The sequence below is a fragment of the Microtus pennsylvanicus genome, chromosome 15 (assembly GCF_037038515.1).
Source record: "Microtus pennsylvanicus isolate mMicPen1 chromosome 15, mMicPen1.hap1, whole genome shotgun sequence".
NCBI lineage: Eukaryota > Metazoa > Chordata > Mammalia > Rodentia > Cricetidae > Microtus > Microtus pennsylvanicus.
In genome coordinates, this window is record NC_134593.1 from 32286462 (window position 1) to 32309852 (window position 23391).

General features: G+C 37.1%; 2 protein-coding genes across 5 annotated transcripts in view; one reads left to right on the forward strand and one right to left on the reverse strand.

The window, feature by feature from the left end:
• The window catches only part of Rb1 (RB transcriptional corepressor 1), a 126757-nt gene that overhangs the window by 22823 nt on the left and 80543 nt on the right, over positions 1-23391 (reverse strand). The gene's annotated exons all lie outside the window — the stretch shown is intronic.
• Positions 17704-19544, forward strand: Lpar6 (lysophosphatidic acid receptor 6). The gene has a single exon (XM_075949563.1). The coding sequence runs from the start codon at positions 18178-18180 to the stop codon at positions 19366-19368; it is 1191 nt and encodes a 396-aa protein (XP_075805678.1). The 5' UTR covers positions 17704-18177; the 3' UTR covers positions 19369-19544.

Genomic DNA, 23391 nt, shown 5'->3' on the forward strand with positions numbered 1-23391 from the left:
GAACTAAAAGTGGAACATAATATAAAAGATATAAAAGATAGCAGGGGACCTAAAAACAAGTTTATGTCAATAAATTAGAAACAGACTATATTTTTAAAATTCTACAAAAACAAATTATCAAAGCTCAATGAAAAAAATAATATAATTTACGTAATCTTGCCACTGTTAAAAATTTGAATCAGAGCCGGGCAGTGGTGGCACACACTTTTAATCCTAGCACTCAGGAGGCAGAGGCAGGCAGATCTTTATGGGTCTGAGGCTAGCCTGGTCTACATACAGAGCTAGTTCCAGGACAGCCAGGGCTACACAAAGAAACCCTGTCTCAAAAAAAAAAAAAAAAACAAATCAATAAATGTGAATCAGTAATTTAAAACTGCCCCACAAAGAAAAGCCCTTTTAGGTTTTACCAGGAAATTTTATCAAAACCTCAAAGGAAAGATAAACTTGTTTTTAGCTGAACTCTCTCTAAATTGAGAAAATGTAACATTTTCATATCTCCTTTTATGAAGTTAGTATATCAAAAGAAATTACAACCATCTCTTATGTTGTTAAGGGAAGACTTTGAAACTGGAAAAAACCCAGAAGTCTGAGTTTGGAGGAACAGATCAGTGGTTAAAAGCAGGTGCTGCTTTTATAGGAACCAAGTCAGTTCCCAGCACACATATAACCTCACAACCGCCTTAACTTCAGCTCCAGGGGACTCAACACTCTCTTCTGGCCTCTGTGGGCATCTGCACATGTACATATACACACACACATGCTGATGCATATGCACAAATAAAAATAAAATAAATCTTAAGAACAAACAAACCAGCCTACAAGTCATAATGAAAAAGACAACAAATCTGAACTCACATAAACTGGAAACTATTAATTATTCCATTCAACTTACTCTTTAAAAATAAGCAGTGCCAGCGAAAGATGGCAAACATAAGAAGGCATAAACTACGAGCAAAGCGAATGGGAGAGGATGTCAGATATATAACCTGAATTCAGCGCTAACCTACTTTATCTGATAAATGGGTAAATGAAAGCCCAACAAGGAAGAGCCAACAGACAAATCAAATCAATTCTTTTTAAAAAGATTACTTTATGTGTATGGGTGCTTTGCCTGAATGCATGTGCACGTTTATGTCTATGTACCTTTATGTGTATGGCTGCTTTGCCTGAATGCATGTCTATGTACCATGTGCACATTTTGTTTCAGATGTTCTAGAACTAGATGGTTATGTGTCATGTGCACTCTGGGAATCTCAGATCCTCTGGATGAACAGGGAATGCACTGAACCACAGAGACATCTTTCTAGTCCCCCATATGAACTTTTTACTCTTGAGAAGGTCTAGAAGCCATGATACCAGATTTCTTGGGCTGTAAGGCAAAAGGGGAATTAACAACAGGAAGATTGCAGAACTCCAAGGTATATTAAATAACAAGACATTTGCCTCCTCTTCTCCTGTCTATATATAGTGATGAAAAAAATGGAGATTAGATGAGCATAAAACTGAACTGCTTGCCCTGAAGTCTGCAGACAGAATCTAAGAAGGAACCACCATAATAAAGAAGGTGGCATTCGAGAAAGGATTTGATCACACATGTTATACATCCCATACTGCTTCCTTCTCCACAGAGAAGGATGTTTGGGACTATGGTCATATCCTCTAGGCATGAAAACATATGCATCAAGCTGAGTAAATGTTGACTCTAAGAGAAAAGAACTGCAGGTATTAGCAAACCAAAGGCTTTACAAGAGAATTATATCCATGCAAGTCACCACACAGTCAAAATCCCTTCCTGGGTAAACACAGCCTCCGGCTAACTTGTAGTGATTACACTTAAACATGAATGCCAATCAAGTAGTCAGGGAAGTTTTTACTGTGAAAGTACCAAAGCAAACCAAACAAAAAGCACTTTGAGAGAAACATTTCAGGAAAGAAGAAATGTAAAAAGAAAGAAAACCCAACAACTTAATTTACAGATGGTTGTTACCTCTAATATGGGTGTTAAAATGAAACCCAGGTCCTCTACAAGAGCAACAAATGCTCTTAATGGCTGAGCCATCTCTCCAGTTCTGGTTTGTTTGTTTTTGAGACACTCACTGTGAAGCTGTCTGGCCTGAACTTGCTATGTAGACCAAGTAGGCCTCCAATTCATATATCCCCTCTGCCTCCTTAGTTCTGAGATTAATGACATGTACCCATACACAGCAGGGTTCATTTTTCTTAATTGTTGAGATATTTAGGTAAGAGTATTTAAACTACAATATTGTAAAATCAAATGATATAATGCTAAGAATTTGGACTAGGGTTTAACAAAGTATCATAAAAATATTTGATGACATTATGGTTATCGTCTAATTTTAACTACAAATGCCAATCACAAAGGACAGTATATCTTTTCAAACATAAACATAATCCTAGTAATCCATCTATCCACCAGTACATATGTGCATTTTGTCCAGAAGTATTGATCTGTCACTCAGCATCTTTACTCTATGTACAGTGTGAACTAATCATTCTCTATCACAAAATAACAAGATCAAAGAACTCCCTTCTTCTCCCTTTCTGTGCTTGCTCCTTCCCTGTCTTGAATATTCTTTGACCAGAGCATTCCAAGGCTCAACCCACACCACATTCTCATCTCCTCTAACAGCACCTCCCAAGTATCTTGTCAAGAGGGCTGTAACTCCCTCTGCTTCTTACCTGTAACTGCTCTATTCTTATAGCACTGGTCATTACTTGTTACTACATTTGCTTACTTGCTTATTAACTATCTCTAATGCAAGATTCAGGACAGTGCATTTTGTCTGTCGTTCACAACAGTTATTTCTAATGCTTAAAACTGCTTTGCAAACATTAGGAGCTGAATGAGTATTTACTGAATAAATGGAATGGAGTGAGAAGAATAAAGTTCTCCAAATTTCTTGAGATTAATTCTATCTTAATGTAAGGATAAGGTTAAAAAATTCTACCTTAAAGTATATAAGAATAGTTATATACTCTTTTAAATCCCATAAACATAATTTTAAGTCAGGCGTGGTGGTGTGTACCTTTAATCACAGCAGAGGTAGATGGATCTTTGTAAGTTCCAGGCCAGCCTGGACCACACACCATGAGTTCCAGGATAGTTAAACATACACAGTGCAACACTGCCTCAAACAAACTCCTTCTTCTTCTAATTCTCCCCTCACAATACTAGTCAAATAATAATATGCATCGTCTCACAAGTATAAGCATGCCAGCTGTTTCAGAGTACCTTTCCAAATGCTTTCTTTAGAGAACAAAGCATGGAGGAACACAACCATGGATTCTGTACAGCCTGGACTGAAAAGAAACGACTTGAAACTGTAAACCATCAGTCTCTGAACAAACAGCAAGTAAATACGAAGCACTGAGGCCAGAGGTCAGAAAAGACATGCTTCCTAGCCTCTTTGTGGAGAGTCTAGTGGGAAGGAACAGGCAGTAATTAAGTAAGAAAGTATGATTACAAATTCAGAAAGTGCTATAAAGTATCGGCAAATATCTGCAAAATCCGCAAAAGTTTATAGTGTGGGAGAATAAATATTTTAAGGGGAACTGACACAATGTGAGAAACAGACATTAAAAGGGGAACAAGGCATGAGGAGTCTTGAAAGGAAGTCAATTGTGATGAAATTAAAAAATGCTTTGCCAAATTTTGTAAAAAAAAAAAAAGAAGAAAGAAAAAAGGAAGAGAAAGTTATAAGTGAATGAGGAAGCATAACAAGGGCAGTTCAAAAGTCAGGAATAAAAGTGCTGGCACTGCTGAAACGGGGAGACATGAACTGTCTATTCCATGTTATGACTAAGGTTTACAAAGACGAATATCTTATGATTAAATGACCACAATTAGAGAAATTTCCTCAAATAATCCTTGACTCTTAACTGCGACCTTTATGTCAAAAAATCAAAATTACAAGATTCTGCCTAAGAGAATTTCACTGGGCAGTGGAGGAGAGGGTGCCTAAACTGGCCTTGTCCCATAGTCACACTGATGAATAATATCTTGAATATTACCATAGAACCTTCATCCGCCGACAGGTGGAGAAAGAGACAGAGACCCACATCGGAGCACTGGACTGAGCTCCCAAGGTCCAGTTGAAGAGCAGAAGGAGGGAGAATATGACCAAGGAAGTCAAGACCGTGAGGGGTTGGTCCACCCACTGAGACAGTGTGCCTGTCTAATGGCAGCTCACCAAACCCAGCTGGACTGGGACTGAACGAGGATGGGATCAAACTGGACCCTCTGAATGTGGCTGACAATTGGGGCAGACTGAGAAGGCATTGGGATTTGTACTGGCTTTTTGGGATCCTAGTCTATTTGGATGCACACCTTCCTAAGCCTGGATAGAGGGGGGAGGGCCTTAGACTTCCCACAGGGCAGGGTACCCTGCCCTTTCTTAGGACTGCAGGGGGGGAGGGAGGTTGAGTAAGAGAGTAGGAGGAGGGAGGAAGTGGAAATTTTGAATGGTATTATTTATAAAGCAATAAAAAAATGCACTTGCCTAGCATGCAAAATCAAACAAAGCCCCATGTTAGCACTTGAAGCACTTCACTGGCCTTGCTTTCTGATGTTTGACTTTTAAGAGACCTAGAGTTCACAAGACTTTATAAGCCTTGTAATTTCTCAGAACTTGAACTCATTTAATAAAAGCTCTTGAACAGCAACAGAATATTGTTCCGTTGTAGGCGACTTGCTTTCTATGTGCACGGCCCTGGATTCTATACCTACATCAACAGCACAACACAAAACAAGTCCAACTCCTATCTTCTTCTTTCCTATCTCCACCATGTCCACCCTCAGCCACTTGCCATACAGAAAAGAGACATGGACACACAAAGACACAGCACATGTGTACATGCATGCACATGTATAATCTATCTCCGCAGGAACTATGAACTATATTATTCCATTCTGAAGTAAGTTCCTAAAGAGTAACTATCTTTTCTTAAATAGTGATATTATAAAAGCTCAATTTTCTGTCTCCTTAGATTTCTAAAGACCTTTCAAATTTTCCCTCAATTTTATTTTCTAAAATAACAACTATACTAAATAATCATAACTAAATAACTAAAATAATAAACTAGTAACCAAAGCAAGTCTGAGGTGTTTCAGATGTACAGTTTCTACTGTGACATCACAAAGTCCCTAATTCCTAATGGCCAAATACTGAAAGAAGAATTTTGGTTCTCCTTTTTCAAGCACTTTGACTAAAGTAACCAGGATAAGAAAGCAAAATGTCTATATATATATATATATATATATATATATACACACATTTTATATATCACATTCAAATGAATTTAAGAGAACTTATTTTAATTATACATTAGACTTTCTAGACAAAAGTTTCATGTTGGCCATTAAGAATTATACACTGTAAGAAAGATGACCAAGTGGTCTATCATCCCTAAATTTCATAACTATGGTAATTATGATTTGATAACACAAAGACATCACTACATACTTCCATCTGTTTCTTTCATAATTAAAAGTCTACCTTCATGATTCTCCTGTGTTTAATAAGAACACACGTTAATGCTTACTGAGCATCTACTAGGCTTTATGCTACTTTACAAACATTCCTTTATTTAGTTCTTAGACAGTAGATACTATTATTCTATGCATTTCACAGATAAAGAATCTGAGGCAAGGAAGTTAACATACATGTCCATATGCCTTGTGAATGGTGTAGCAGGGGCTCAAACCCAAGGCTACTTGCTCCTAGAACTTGTGCTGCTGTGACTATACTAGGATGCAAGCTACATTCCTTTGTTCATCTTCTCTGTTCTTCCTCTGCATGTTGTCATGCTTTTTGTTTGTTTCATCTTGGTTTTTTTAAAGATTTATTTATTTATTATATATACAGTGTTCTGTCTGTCTGTCTGTATGTTTGCAGACTTGAAGAGGGTACCAGATCTCACTATAGATGGTTGTGAGCCACCATGTAGTTGCTGGGAATTGAATTCAGGACCTCAGGAATAGCAGTCAGTGCTCTTAACCTCTGAGCCATCTCTCCAGCCCACTTGTTTTGTTTTTTGAGACAGGATTTCTCTGTGTCAAAGTCCTTGATGCCTGAAATTCTCTTTGTAGGCCAGGATGGCCTTGAAATCAGAGATCCACCTGACTCTGCCTCTTGGGTGCTGGGATTAAAGGCACGTGAGACATGCCTTTTTTCTTTTAAGATTCATTTATTATGTATATAGTGTTCTGCCTACATATATGAATGCATGCCAGAAGAGGGTACCGGATCTCATTATTTATGGTAATCAACCACCATGTGGTTGCTGGGAATCGAACTCAGGACCTCTGGAAGAGCAGTTAGTGAGTGTTCTTAACCTCTGAACTATCTTTCTGCCCCTTGTCATGATGTTTTTAAAACCATGTTTCTACCCTATAATCTCCCCCTAACTGCAGTTCCATCTCTTAAAATCTCATCAATCATTCATCTGAAGACACCAAGACATAAAGCACATTTATGGTAGTCCCTACTACATAGAGTTATTAATAATCTAAACAAAAGCCTTGGTACTATTACATTTAGATCTGGATTGTGTCCCAAATATTCACGTTAAAAGTTTGGTCTTCAATCTATGCCACTATTATGAGGAGGTAAGACTTTTAGAAGGTATAGCCTAGTGGGAAGAAGTGAGGTCACTAAAGGTATGATATTGAAGGGGATTTTGTAATCCTGGCCCCTTCTTCTCTCTGCTTCCTGTACTATGTATTTTTGGCCTCAATGTTCTGTCCAGCTTTAAGACTCAAAACAATGGAGATCAACCTTTGAACCATGAGCCAAAAATAAACTTTACTCCTTTTAAGTGGATTTTCTCTGGTATTTTGTCAGAGACAGAAAGCTAACACATGGGTAAAGAAGGTGGCACATAACAAAGCAACAGGTACTCTGCCCTCATGCTATAGTAAAGCACCAATGACTTCATTTACACTCTTTTAGTTCCACTCTAAAGAAGACACTATTTCTTTTACTGCTCTTTTAAAAATATGAAAAGTAGCTAAGAGGAAACTGCTAGGCACAGTAAATGATAGGTACAGAATTTGGTCTAAAGCTATTCGACTCTAGAGTCCCTATTTTTTGGTTTTGTTTTTAGCTTTTGTGTTATACTTTATAGTCTAATAAATAAAACAGATTTGTAAATAAAAATATCAACAGAGTAGTTAATTACACAATATTAAAATGTACAAGGTATACAGAAAACAAAGGAGCAACACTTAACTCAAATCAGGTGTGTTAGGGAAAACAACTTAGACTTCATGCCTGAGGCAAATCCCAAAGAAAGATTAAGTTATTTTAAGTGAAAAGGAACAGGGCACAGAAACAGAAGAGGAATTACGACCCTAGAGAAACTTTATGTAGTTCATTAATAATAATAATAATAATAATAATAATAATAATAATAATAAAGATCCATTTTCCATTTTAAAATGAAATCCCTAAGGCTAGGTAGTTTACTAAGAGATTTATTTAGCTGGAAGTTCTGGAGCCTGACTGTGTAAACATCACGGTGCAGGCCCTGCTGAGCCCCTCCCCCCCCCCTGCCTGTGTCACCTCAGGCTAGAGGGAATCATATGAAAGACGAGTAATTAGATGGTAGGACGGGAAGTTAGAGACTAAGAGGGGCCTGGCTCTCTTGTTGTAACAAGCTCTACATCAGCACACTGATTTTAAATAGTTAAACCATAGCAAGGCTGTAACGAACAAGATGATACATGTAAAGTGCTTAAATGGCACATAAGCCCTTAAGAAAGCAATTATTAGTTCCACAAAACTAAAACACAAACGGTGCAACAAGGAAACAATAAATGATAAACTTACTCGAGGATATCTAAGGAGGTGACTAACAAGTTCTACATAAGACTTTGAAAGAATCTTCCAAATAAAATTCCAGGATCTGATATAATGAACACTCAGTAATAGTTTTACATCAGTAAAATCTTCTATCAGTAACATTAGTAAGTAATATGGCCACATCATGGAATAAGCTAAATACAGCAAGTCACAAATAAGAAAGCCAATGACAGAATTTGCTTTCTCGCAGACACAGCATGCAACCTTCACAGCCTGCGTCCAGGATCATCCAATAACTTCTAACAGTGATTCTTTACATGTTTGTGTATTATATCGACCACCTACCCCTAAACTGTGCCAGAATTAGTCTGTGCCACCAAGGGATATGTCAAAAGTGACAGCATGAGACGTCTGAAGTTACTGGCAGTTTCCATCTTAGGAGATCTTGCTTCTGAGATGGGGAAACCAGCTGCTATATAACAAAGCAGCTCTGGGCAGGCCCATGTGGCAAAGCCTCTGGCCATCAGCCATGGGAGTAAACCTTGAAGCCAATCAGTAAAGCTGGTTGACAACTTCAAGATCTCTCATGAAAAAATATGAGCCAAAATCACACATCTATGGTACGTCCTGACCTTCAGAAATTCATGATAATAAACATTTATTGTTTTAATTGCCAATAGAAAACTAATACCTCAATCAATAACAAATACAGCCAAAACTTGATTTTTAAAGCCACTATGAAGAAGTAAAATGCTGGTATTTTTCTCTGTAGCACTGCTGCCACCAGCACTCAGGCAAGCTGCCTCATGACATTACTTATCTGCTTAAACTAACTGTCAGTGTAATTGTTCTCTACATAGTTGCTGCTTCGGTAACTAATCCTGTGAAGGAAACCAGATTCTCACTGTCAGTAAGATTACTGTGAATCTCATCAAATAAACAATACTGCCAGAAAAGTGGAAGCTGTAAGTTTATTCTAAATGACCTTCCATAATTAGTATGTACTTCTAAAGCAAGCACAAACTTCTCCTGAGATTAAAAAATGTCAAGACTATTCAGACACAGTGCTCCTAAAAGAGATTCTGATTGCCCAAGGAGAAGGGAAGTCTCCAGTGCTGGTAGAAAAACTAACAATGGGGAAGCAACAGCAGGAACTGCTATTGTGTGCTGGTGTTTTAAGGAATATATTATTGGATCTACATTACAGGAAATGTTTTTGTACTATCCGAAGCCACTGTTTTGCCTCACAGAAGGAAACTAGGATAGAAAATAGAAAACTTCTGGCCTTGGCCTTTCTGCTAGCTCTTTTCCATTTATCTCTCCTGTCCTTTAATAGTGATATTCCTCTAGATACTTTGCCAATATGCTGCTAGAGCTACTGTTGTGGGTTTACCTACATCTGTATATTTCCAAATAGATATTAGGACCAAAGTATTCTTTCACTGCAAGTCCACACTTCCAATTGGATCCTAAAGATTCCCATGTGAATATATGACAAATGTCTCAACTATAGCACATGAACAAGAATACTCATTCCCTTCACCACTAGTCAGTTTTGATTCTGCCCAGTACTGTTGGGATAGCTATGCTATCAACCACCAATCTCTGATCTCTCTACAGATATGGAAATCATCCTTAGTAATCCTTAATTTCCTTTAGGCTTCTAAACTTCACTCACTTTTTTTTAAAGCACGTTTTAGTCTTTGTATTTAAAACTGTCTTCCTATGGTCTACATAGAATAGGCCTTGCTTTTTCCCTACTATAAGATTAATTTAGATTATTTTATGTATATTAGCATTTTTCCTGCATGTACGAATCAACAGAATCAGTGAACAGAAGAAGATAACATAAGCGGGAAAGGTATTTTTTATTTGTTTGTTTTGCTATTTTGTGGTGCTGGGGAGCAAGCCTAGGGCCTTGGCCACTGAGCAATATCCCGAGCCCAACAGGAAAGATTTTTTATGTGCATGTCCTGTTTTCCTAGGTTTGTAATCAGGACAACAATCCAGCAACCTTTAATGGTCAGGTCAAAAGGGCCCATTTTTGTTTAACTAAAACAACAACAAAAGGCTGAGCTCTGACAGGGGCTCCTATAGAGCCTATCCTTCCGCTCTTTTGTTTTCAACCTTTCCGAGGCAAGGCTGGCGACATCTGGTATTGATAGGAAACCCTCACATTTCCCAAGAATTAGAATCTGTTGATTAAAGTAATTGCAGTGGCAAACTAATAAAAATGACCATGGAACTTTTGCTGTGGGTTGGACGACCAGACTTGGAGCCTCACCAGTAGCCCTAGACAGTTGAGTGCCCCCATCTGTAATAAGCCAGTCTCCTTCCCTGGGTCTAAGCAGATTAAGAGCCCAAATGCCTAAAGTCAAATTAAGTTTCTGGTTATACTTATATCTAGAATAGTGTTCTTATAATTAGATCTTTAAAACATCTGTTGTCTATTTTAAAAATACTGTTATCTATTTAAAAATATAATAGTCACTTTGGTTTTGAAGGTAAAAAAGTTTTAAAGATAAAAATGTTAAATTTGAATACTAAAAACTACTTTTAAGATCAGGATAAAGTGACATGTTTATTCAGAGCCTCTCTGTTTTTTGTTGCTTATTTTAAAAGGACTAATTTTGCTAATTGATTCTGACCTATTTCTATCTATAAGGAAATACTCTTACATGGGAGGGCTTGGAAGGATGAAAAGAGGAAAATGACATAATTATAATCTTAAAAACAATTAAAAAGAAAATGTTCTATTTAAATATTACATGAACTACAATATGATCATATTATTTTCTTTCCACTGCATGTGACACGGAATCAAAATTATCCAGTTAAAGCTGTATCTTTTCCTTAAAAACTTCACACTTTATGTAACACTTATCTTTTAGTGCCTTATTTTTACTTATTTTCTTTTTTGTAAATTTTAATTTTATTTATATGTGAGTATATGTGCTCACAGAGGTCAGAAGGGGGTACCAGATCCCCGGAATTGGAGTTACAAGCAGTTATGAGCCACCTGATGTGGGTGCTGGGAATTGAACTAGGATCTTTTAGAAGAGCAGCAAGAGCTCTTAACTGTTCAGCCATCTCTCCATCCTTCTAGTGAAGATCTGATCTAGGCTTCCAACCTGGCAAGGAAAGAGCTCCACCATGCCCCTACACTAGACCACACTTTTATTTTAAAATTGTATACCCCTTTCCCCAAACTTTTGTATAGTCTTTAATTTTTTATTATTATTTTCTGTGTATGGGTGTTGTTTTGCTTGCATGTGTGTCTGTACACCATGTGCATGCCTGGGGCCCACAGAGGCCACAGAGGTCACTGTATTTCTGGAACTGGAGTTACAGGTGGTTATAAATTGCCATGTGGGTGCTAGAATCAATCCTGGGTCCTTTGGAAAAGCAGTCTGTGCTCTTATCCAATGAATGAGCCATCTCTCTAGTCCTAGAAGGTTTTCTCTTTTTTATTACATTTATTCACCTTATTTTATGAATGAGTGTTTTGCCTGCATGCATATAGATGCACCTCATGCATGTGTAGTGTGCTCAGAGGTCAGAAGATACCACTGGATCCCTGGAACTTGACTTCCAGATGACTGTGAGTCACCATGTGTGCTTTATAAGTAGAACCCAGAACCCAGTCCTCTGGAAGTGCTGAGCCATCTCTCTAGGCCCCAGAAATCTTTTTTTTTTTCTCTTTCTCTTGGTTTTTTGAGATGGGTTTCTCTGTGTAGCCCTTGCTGTCCTGAAACTCTGTAGACCAGGCTAGATTTGAATTCAGAAGTCACCCCGACTTTGCCTCCCGAAAGCTGGAATTAAAGGTTTATGCACATGCCCAGCAATATCAGTTAAATTTCAGGCATGTTAAGATTTCAAAAAGCTTATATATAATTCAAACAGAAAAACAAAGTTCTTTGCTTAATATTTACCTAAGCTTTAATCTAAATGTCTAATATTCTATCAGGAAAAAAGACTGAAAACTACATGAACAGTGGGCTGTTGTGGATCTGATGCCCCACTGGGCTGCCTTTTGGCGCCGGCAGCATGTCATCACTCACCCCACCGCTAGGCATGACGCATTTCCACTGTCGCAATGCTATAAGAGCTGCGCAGTGACACAAGCACCCTTAAAGGTCCCAGCCACACCGTATTGCTCTCAGTCTGTCTATTTCATGTCCCCGCCTGACATGGCCTTTCTCTCTCTTCCCTCTCCTCCAATAAACCTCTTGCATTATCAGATCGATGTGACTTCTTAGTGGCTCACCTTGGCCAGCTAGCCAAAGGAACCTTTTCCGACACTTACTTTATCATTACAACTTGAGTTATGCCGAGAAACTAGGATTGCAGTTCCAGCTCTGGCAATAAACAACCATGACCAAAGAATTTGCTTCTCACATACTTATGAAGAAGTCTCTCTTCTTCAGCTGTGCTTGAGTGACTGATGCAACTGGAATTACAGAGGTGGGGGGATGCCTGAGCAGACTACTCTTGGATTTTAGGATGAAGTTCTATTACAACATTAAAGAAGTCTAGAATTAACCCAGTGTGTAGGGTACTCAATAACTAACTCAAACAAATCTTTCTCCTAAGGCAAGCCTCTGTCTACCACAAGATTGGCTTCTGCTGCCCATGATCAATACTAACAAAGTATGTACATAGCATTACTTAGGATCATTCCCTCTTCTGGCATGCATCTAGCACAGGAATTATCTGTTCAATAAAATGTAATGAAGCAGAGCACACTGTCCTAGTTCATCTTACAACTCAACTAGTATCTGAAAGTTCAGGAAACCGGAGGCTTACTGCATCTAACAAGGTTTTTGGTTTGTTTGTTTGTTTACATTTTACAACCAAAATTTTTCATTTCATTTTGTTCTGAAAACCATTTATAAAGTCAGAAGAGCATGGTTAGGTAGGATAGATTTTTGCCCAAGGTAAAGTCCAAGTTTAGGAACAAAAACATCTTTATATCTCAAGATGAGAGTTCTTTTCACTATGCATATACAGACCTGCCCTTTTTCACTGGACATACATGCATAAGGAATAGGCCTAAGGACATATAGAGAGGGCTCTGTCTTAGTTTCAGCTTTGTGATCCTCCACCATCTGCCCCCTGCCTAATCCTAAAACAATCATAACTCCAAATTTTTTTTTTAATTTTAAAACAGAAAGAACTGAAAAAGATTTTAGAGATCTAACCCATGTCTTTTTATAAATATAACAGAGAAGTTAAATGACTTTGAAAAGGTCAAATTTTTAGTGATAAAAATTAAAACCAGATTACTAAGAACCTAGTTTAATTGGTCTTTCTTCTTACTTCTTCCAAAGTAACTGAAATAACTTTAAAATCAGCAACCCTCTTTGTCAGTGTTTACAAAGATTTTATTATCAACTGGCCAGTAGTGGCATCACGCACACCTTTAATCCCAGCACCCAAAAGGCAGAGGCAGGTGAATCTCTGTGAGTTCGAGGCCAGCCTGGTCTACAAGAGCTAGTTCCAGGACAAGCTCCAAAGCTACAGAGAAAACCTGTCTCGACCCCTCTCACCCAAAGATTTCATTATCAAATTAAACCCTATGTCTCAATGCATTCTCTGTACTGCTCTTATAGAAATTTAGGGTGGGAACAGATTATCAAGTCCTCAAAAAGTAAAAGTTTTGTGTATGTGAAGGGTATTAGGGCTATATTAATAAAATTACACCAGGACTAATTATTGTGAACACTAGCTCTAGCCTTCAAGACCTGCAATTAGAGATGTTCATTTGTGTTTTAAGACAGCTGTGTAGCTCCTTGAACTGATTATGTAGCCAGGTTCGTTTCAAACATTCCATCTTCCCACCTCTGCCTATGGAATGCTGTAATTATAGACAAGAGCCACCAGAACTGGCTTTTGTTATCCCTTGGAGACCTCACGGTCTCACAGTACCAGTGGTGGGGCCAGAGGAATCATCACCTTCTTAAAGGCCTGGGCCCTTACTGCTATCTCTGTTTCCACCAGGAACTCGCTAAATTAGCTGGCTAGGATTACAAGTGCTGGGAGTGACTTTTTGTGTAAGCATGTGGCTGCTGCCGATTTACTGAGTATAATAAGGAACTTCTACCTAGCCCAGTTTCTCTGCTCTTACACATATTTCTTCCTCCTGCTCCTCTGTGGTACATATTTCTTGTCCAAACTAGTTTCAAAATTACAAATTCTTAAACGTTAAAGGTAAAAAATTGATTCCCTGATACTGAAGAGTGAAGGCCCAATGTGACACCTTAAACATTCAAAGAATTCAAAGAATCTGGACCAAAGAGGAAGCAGGAAGGGAACTTTGTACAGCCTAATTCCTTTCTTTTACACAGCCAAGGAAACAGATTCCCCACTGGAATGAAGTGACAGTACAGGAAGTGCCAGCATTCCCTGCTGGGTGTTCTCTGCAGACTTTCATACTTTCCCACTTAGAAAAAGATGTGAGCAGCCATTATTTTATATACTACAGCACAATTTCCTATCCACGCACAAAGAATCTATGCTAGTAAGCGACAAGTCTAGATTCCTTCCAGATTTTCTCTAAAGGAAAAAAACCTTCAAATATTTCAGAGATTATTTGCTGATCCCTTCTTCAGATCAGTGTTTCTTATGTGTTTTGAGCCATAGTGTTTCAGTCTCAGACTATGATGAAACCAGAACCCAAGGAAGAGCAGATAAAAAGGCTTAAGAGATTTCCAGGTCCCCAGAAGCAGATCCTCTGCACTAAAATGTTAAGCTTAATCCATCATTGAACCATGTATGTGTGTGTGTGTGTGTGTATTTATAAAATCTACCAAATGATAATACATTTAGCCAGAATTACAATTAGACATTTGGTGCTTGTCCTAAAACAAAGCTGACAAGAAATGTCCTTTCACAATGAAGTATTTCTCTCAACACATGTGCAGATTAATTTCAGAATCAAAAGGCAACTTTTCCTGGATACTCTTATGGTTGCATTTATTACATAAGGGCAACACATAGTTTTTAAAGTAAAATGTATCAGATTCTTTTCACCGACTTCTCTAATATTATTTCACATACCTTTCTTCTTTTATCTTAGACTACCATATGGTTTTTCATTATTTTACTACTGTACAAATAAATGTATTATATAAAATTTATTTTAGTTAACATTTATTACATTTAAACTGAATATTTTTTAAAAAATAAATTAGTTTTTAGAACGGTATTGCTCATACTTCTCACATTTTCAGAATTTTATTTTATCATTTTCTGGGATATTGGCAACTGAGCCCAGCACCTCCACCTAATTCTTTTTTGAGACAGGATTCCACTGTGTCGATATGACTAGCATAGAACTTAGTATGTATGCCAGGCTGTCCTAAAACTCCTGAGTGCAAGGATTAAAGGCATGCACCACCACTCTCAGCAAATTATTAACTCTTTTACATTGACTTTCTTTTACAACATCCTAAAAAACAGTCTACAGGATATTTTACAGACTTATTTATTTAGTTTTATGTGTATTAGTGCCAGTCTGTGTGTGTGTGTGTTAGGGGGTACATCATATTCATTCCTGATGTAGCCAGAAGAGGCTGCTGGATTTTTCAATTGGAGTATATGAGTAAATCACCCCATGTGGGCACTGGTGGTCCTGAGTTCACTGCAAGAATAGCACATGCGCTTAACCACTGAGCCACCTCTCCAGCCCCACTGTAATTATTTTAAATATTATAATTTCCTTTAAATTCTTCTTAGAAACAAGAGAAAAAATAAATAATTTTACTTGATTCATTAAGTTGATCTGTAACAGGATGGTAGGAGGTAACTGAAAGACAATAAGACTACAAATAAAAAGATAAAAAACATAATATTCATAGAGGTAAATGTGCCTCAGTATATTTATAACTGTGGCAGTGAAAATGAAGGAACAACACACAATTGATACTCCTAACCAAACCCAGAAATAAGCAGCATGAAAAAGAACTGAAAAGAATGGCTGGGCTGGAGAAATGGTTCACTGGGTGTCAGGTGTGCAAGCAGGTTGTGGCTGTGCTATTAACTCCAGAGGGGTGCAGGGCAGACAGGAGGATTACTAGGGCTGGCTGGCTGCAAGGCTAACTCCAGGTTCAGTGGAAGACCCTGGCTCAAAGGAAAAGAATAACAAAATGAGTGGTAAGGCAGAGCACCAACATCCTGACTTCGTGATAAATTTAGATTCTGAAGAATGATAATCCATTCATCAGCAAACACTTCAATTTTTACTAAGGGTAAAGATTTATGTCAAAAATCTGAAATACAAACATATATTATTGATAATAATAAAGCCTAATTGATAGTAGATATGTATTTTAAGCATCAATAATTAAAACATGAAAAAATATATAAATGAACAGTTTAATGAATAACAGTTAAGAAACAGGAATAATATGTGGAAGGATGTTCTAGTACAGAACTAATATATGTTCATATTTAAAATGAAAAAGTACCACTTTCAAAATGAAATAAAAAGTGAATAGTGCCAGGACACACCGTTGTGTATATTAAATAAAAATGACAATTAGGAAACTTAAAAGTAGACCACTCATTTTATATCTTTCCTAAAGAGCTATTAACAGAAAAATTTTAACCATTGAGAAGAAAGTGTTATTAATTGCTTCTTTGTTCATTACAGCACTCAGAGTTCCTATCTGCCTTCTAATGTGAACACACATATATCTGCTTTCCACACAAAAAGCAATACAAAGAAATTCAGACCCTCAATCTCTCCTGGATGTAAGTAATCTTCCACTATTTCATCATAGGTGAATTCCTAATCAAAAAAGATTATAATTCACCATCAAAAGTTGTTAAGTTTTAGAGTAATGTGAATTAAAAGATGCAGAACACATGATTACACTTTAATATTTAAACTAAGGCATGTGTAGAGGAACTTGACCTTAACTGCCTTAACTGACCAGAAATGAAGAGTTTCAGCTCCAATAAGAACCAAGTTTAGGAATTATAGTAAGAACTGAAATATATCCCAACACACAGTTAACATGCGACAGAAGCTAAAGGAAGAGATGGGGAAAATGAAAATTAAAATCATGAACTTAAATTTAGGTAAGCAGCAGATCTTTAATTCTCTATAAATTATTTCAATCAATTTAAGAGGGGGAAAAGACCTTTTTAGAAACTACTTTCCCATTGTGCTTATATTAAGTCACTGGAAATAAGAGTAATGCTGCACCAACTTTTCTTACCACTGAGCTACAATCTCCCAGGAAAAATAAACATTCTTAATGTATTCTTTGATGTATTAAAAATAACCCTAGAATATCAGTTTCAAAGAAAAATGTTAGAACATTGTTTTATCAATAACTAAAAAGGTGCAGGATTAAAGCTATTCACCATCATGCCACTTGAGTTAAATCTTAACAAGTAATTAAACAAAACAAAACAAAAACCAGAAGCCAAGAATGCCAGAACTGCTGGTCCCTCAGCCAAATCCTTTTTTATATAAACTCTTAAGGTCTTGCCTTTTTAAAAATGTCCACTCATATCACTAAGATTTCAATTTATAAATATGTACCCATCTGCATTTTATTTAAGAAGGAAACATCCAAAGTAGCCGCCTTAAGCTGACATATATATATATATACACGTTTCTCTTTCTTCGTTATCACTAACTTAAACAAAGCAAACCACTTTGGAGAGCTTGCCAGAATCCCCACAAGGCATTTCAGCATAAAAAGAGTTAATGCCTAACTCAGCTGGACAGCCAGAGACCATTTGCAAGCCTCCTAGGTATATTCCCAGCTCACACATTATCAGATTAAAGGAACTGCAAACAACTGGGTTGAAGGCTTCCTTTGTGGAAACCCAGCCTCTTCTTCCTGTGATGTCATATTACAAATCTAGGAAGCCTTTCTTGCTCGCTTCAGAGACAGCCCATCTCACAATACAGCTGGCAAGCTCGGAAAGGCCTCCTTCAGCAAGAGCTAACATGCTCAGGAATTCATTTGGAAATCTTTAAAAGACTCTGCCTATCGCCACCTGGAACCAATACCAAAGTACCAAAGCGGAGACTAAGAAGAAGGAAGTGGTGCCAGAGGACGACGGACTGGGACTATTAAGACTCCGAAGTAAGACTGATAACTGTTGCATAAACATTGTGAAGATGAAGACATTTTAACCTTGACGACTGAAGTACAAGTTTACACCAGGACTGGTGAAACACAGCTTTTCCTAACGTTTGTGGCTCTATGGGTTGGCTTCCTTGAGTGCCTTTTCTGTCAGTTAACTAAATTCTGGACTCATGGATTTTCTGGAGACCAGAAAATGAGACTATTGTCCTGAAGAATCTACCAGAAACTTTTAAGCAACACATTTCATGTTTCCTCTGAAGACTTCAGAGAAGAAAATATTTATAAGAAGACAAAAAGAAGCAAATAATTTGCAAACCAACTGGCTGTTGCTGCGCCCACGTCTGAATCGCAAAGCCGACTGCTGCAGACAAAGGACTGGCTGTGAGCTGCACTGCCTGACAATGGTAAGCTCCAACGGCTCCCACTGCCCTTACGATGACTCCTTTAAGTACTCTTTGTATGGGTGCATGTTCAGCATGGTGTTTGTGCTTGGCCTGATATCCAATTGTGTTGCGATATACATTTTCATCTGTGCCCTCAAAGTGAGAAATGAAACTACAACGTACATGATTAATCTGGCAATGTCAGATTTGCTTTTCGTCTTTACTTTACCATTTCGGATCTTTTACTTTGCAACTCGGAATTGGCCATTTGGAGATCTTCTCTGTAAGGTTTCAGTAATGCTGTTTTACACCAACATGTATGGAAGCATTCTGTTCTTAACCTGTATCAGTGTAGATCGATTTCTGGCAATCGTCTACCCATTTAAGTCGAAGACTTTAAGAACTAAGCGAAATGCAAAGATTGTTTGCATCGCTGTGTGGTTCACAGTGATGGGAGGAAGTGCACCAGCAGTTTTCTTTCAGTCCACCCACTCTCAGGGTAACAATACCTCAGAAGCCTGCTTTGAGAACTTTCCAGCAGCCACATGGAAAACGTATCTCTCCAGGATTGTGATTTTCATTGAAATAGTGGGGTTTTTTATCCCCTTAATTTTGAATGTAACTTGTTCTAGTATGGTGCTGAGAACTTTAAATAAACCTGTTACATTAAGTAGAAGCAAAATGAACAAAACTAAAGTTTTAAAAATGATTTTTGTACACTTGGTTATATTCTGTTTCTGCTTTGTGCCCTATAACATCAATCTTATTTTCTACTCTCTCATGAGAACGCAGACGTTCGTTAACTGCTCTGTGGCAGCAGCAGTGAGGACAATGTACCCCATCACTCTCTGCATTGCTGTTTCCAACTGCTGCTTTGACCCCATTGTTTACTACTTCACTTCAGACACAATTCAGAATTCAATAAAAATGAAAAACTGGTCTGTTAGAAGAAGTGACTCCAGGTTCTCTGAAGTTCAGGGCACCGAGAATTTTATCCAACACAACCTACAAACTCTAAAAAGTAAGATATTTGATAGTGAATCTGCAATATAAGCTGCCTGCCTAAACCACTGGGACTGCTCCGTGTTCAACTGTGAAAACTGTACTTGTGGAAACTATTTCTTCAGCTCCAAAAGAAAAGTAACATATGGACGGTTACATGTTTTTAAAGAAAGTTTGTGTCTGATGTGTTAAACATTAAAATATATTCTATTCTTGTACGCACTCCATGTTCTTGAACCACTTTAATGTGTTTTTTCCTCATTAAAAAAAAATCTCTAAAGTTAGAGTCTAAAAGCAATTATGATTTAAATAATGTGATATCTGAACTTTTAAATGTGTACTACACAAAATGATTTAATTCAAAACTTGTTAATTTATATGGAACCCATTAGATGTTTAAGTAATAGTTTGCTAAATATATTTCACTTCTATTTCATTTTAGATTAAAAGTACTTATCATGCCTTAAGTTGCAAACAACAAAGAAAGCTAAGTTGAAATAGTCAAACCTTTTTAAGAGTATTTCCCCCAGAGAGTTACTGTAGTCCTCTGCATGACATTTTTATCTTTGTAGGCAATTCATAAAACATAGTGTCTAACTATATAGTGTATCTTGAAATTACTATTTTGATTTATATTCTTGCCGCAACAACCAATTTCAAAATGATATATACTATTAAAATTTAAATTAAGGAAACTAATAAAATGTGACCTTGCTAGGTAAATTATTTTAAGGAGTAAAATGTTGCCAGATACTTAATTTGAAAGTACAACAAAAAACTTGTTCTTTCAGTAATGTTGGTCCAGGAATCACCAAGACAGTGAAGTGCAGACTTTTTAGAAAATAATAAATAACCAAAATATTTCAAATATTAAGTGAATGAAAATGTTATTTCAACTGGAAAAAATGTTAACATGAAAAGTATTAAGTAAGGATATGGCTCCTTACATAGAAGGCAATAAACCTAGACCTAACTAAACACAGCTATATTTCTGTTTTTACAGAACATGAAAAGGCATGGCTTTCAGTTAGATTTAGAGAAAAGTACCAGCTACATAAAAACTTTCAGTTCTCAACATACCCTCTCCCAATTCGGCATTTCCAAAGTTAACTGAGAAAGTCTTCATTTTAGAAAAATGATATGTAAATGAATTCTGCATTCAGCCTATATGGTAAAAAACGCCTTAATTTTCGAAGTTTGAGTATGGTATGGACAGCTTTATTGTGATATGTAAATTTACTTTTTTCTAAGTTTAGGCTGTAATGATTTCAGTCAGCCTAATCATTTTCTATCTTAGGCAAGTCCGTGTAATAAATAAATAAATAGTACGTAAAAGTTTTCTTTAGAAACTCAGGGTTTTCAACAGGTGAGACTAAGGGAAAATAAACCCTTAACAAGAAACAAACTGGTAAAGAAATTAAGCATATCCTAAGAGAAGTATGTGTGTGTTACATATATGCATATGTACAAATATGCTGTGAACTGGTTTACTTCTGTTGCCATGAGGTTCCTGTAGTCCGTATCACCCTAAAGGAAATAAATCCATTAGCAGTCTTAAACATACATTGTTGTGTTGAAAGGCAGCTAGCAGCCTACCGGTCAAGAAGAAAGGATCCTGAAGTTCTGGATTTTTCAGAACTTTCCTGGCTCAGGGAAAATGAGTAAGGGAGATCTCAAAGTATGAGTCTTACTTTGAAATACTAGAAAGATCAAATAACTGTTAGTAGTAAGATCAGTGGAGTTTTTATTTTCTTGTGCGAACAGCATACATGAATCAAAAGTTTTGTAAGATTGTTTTTGTTTTTCAAGACAGGGTTTTCAAATTCTATTTTATTTAACTATTTACCTATTTGCTTATGTAGTACCTACACTGAGTATTTATTCATGTGGTTCTAATAAATACCCTAATAAATACACACACACACACACACACAAAGTTTGCCTTGTCCCCTCCCAGTGGTGGCACACTTAACTGTCTAAAGTCTAAAAAAAACAAAGTCAGATTTTCTTTGGTCAATATGATACTAACATAAGAATTTAATTTTTAAAAATATTTTTCTTTTCTTTAAGATTTATTTATTACATATACAGTGTTCTATCTCCATGCCAGAAGAGGGCGCCAAATCTCATTATAGATGATTATAAACTACCATGTGGTTTCTGGGACTTGAACTCAGGACCTTTGGAAGAGGCAGTCAGTGGTCTTAACTTATTAGTCATCTTTCCAGCCCAAGAATTCAATTCTAGCAGTTACAACCTTAACTCTTACTATTTGATTCACCAGTTTTACACTGTACTTGTTAAATTTTTACCATCTAGGTAAGGTCAAACACTGCTTAAAACAAACAAATAAGCAAACATTTTAAGGGCTGCATGTTGGTTAATTGGGTTAAAAAGTCTGCCATGCTTTTACACCTAAGCTGGGTCCCTGGAACCTTCCTAAAGGCAGAGAGCGAGACTGTTCCTGTGCAATGTGCACATCCCTCACGTTTACTGCCTTGTTTTCATCTGGATCATTTATTTCCTAGACTTACTACATCCTTCCTTTTTCCTTTTTTCTCTTTTTCCTAGACTATGACAGTTTCACTTTTCTTAAGGTCCAGAATAACCTCTTCTTTGGGTCTCTTTCTCATTTTTCTAAAGTATATTCTCTAGTAACTTCTGAAAACTGTCCTCGTGTATGATATAGAATACTAGACTATCAAATATCTAGTATTCTTGATGAAAATTGCAGTGATGATCTGCATTTCATTTTCCACAAATAATTAATTTTTAACTTTCTCATTAACTTAATTCTGATTTTTATTTTTTATTTTTATTTGTTGGAGGAGGTCACTTCTTCGTCCAGGCCGTCCAGAAGCAAAATAACCACTATTTAGAATAGTGGTTAACTACTAATATAGAAACTATATTAATTAAATCACTGGCCCATTAGCTTCTTATTGGCTAACTTTTACATATTAATTTAACCCATTTCTATTAATCTGTATATCACCACGATGCCATGGCCTACCAGTAAAGTTTCAGCACATCTCCATGGCGTCTCTCTCTCTTTCTCTCTCTGTCTCTCTGTCTCTCTCTCTCTCTGTCTCTCTCTCTCTGTCTCTCTCTCTCTCTCTCTCTCTGTCTCTCTCTCTCTCTCTCTCTCTCTCTGCCTTCCTTCTCCCAGCATTCAGTCCAGTTTTCCCTGCCTACCTAAGTTCTGCCCTATCAACAGGCCAAGACAGTTTCTTTATTCATTAACTAATAAAAGCAACACATAGACAGAAGGACCTCCCACACCATTTCCCCTTTCGTGTTTAAACAAAAAGGAAGGCTTTAACTTTAACATAGTAAAATTACATATACCAAAACAGCTACCAAGCAAGAATTACAGTTACAATATTTATATTTATCTTTTATCGTAACTAAGGAAAACTATAACTATAAATTCTTCAACTCCATCAAAGACTCCTGAAGGATATAATGATACCTAAGTAAACAGGAAGTACATTGTAAGCAACTTCCAAAACTCTAGAATTGAGAGAGACATCTAGCTGCCTGGACAGTCAAGTTTTTCTGTTCATTGGGGCATCCATCTTCAGCCTACTGGTCCATGGTATCCAGTAGACTTGTGTGAAACAGAAAATTTCAAAGACAGTTCCACATATATTGGCAGTCTGTCGGTCACTTTCCTCTGTGTCCTGATTTGTTTTTTGAGTGAGGGGTTTTCTGGGTAGCTCTGGCTGTCCTGGAACTCACTTTGTAGATTAGGCTGGCCTCGAACTCACAAAGATCCACCTGCCTCTGCCTCTCAAGTGCTCAAATCAAAGGCATGCACCACCACCACCTGGTTTTAACTGATTTTTGACCAAATGTATACTCCTCATCATGCTTATAGCACACCAAGTGGGACTTTTCTGTCTAAAGTTTCCATATTCTCATTAGCTTTGCAAAATTTTATCCCATTATTTTTATTATATTCTTCCCTTGATTTTTTCCCCTGACATTTACTGAAGAGAAGAAAAAGAAAAAAATGGACCAAGAATGCCTTGGTATCAAGATAAAAAGCAATGTAACCTAATCCAGGAGTAC

Coding starts and splice junctions, on each gene's coding strand:
- Lpar6 (XM_075949563.1), top strand. CDS start 18,178: ATGTTTCCTCTGAAGACTTCAGAGAAGAAAATATTTATAAGAAGACAA.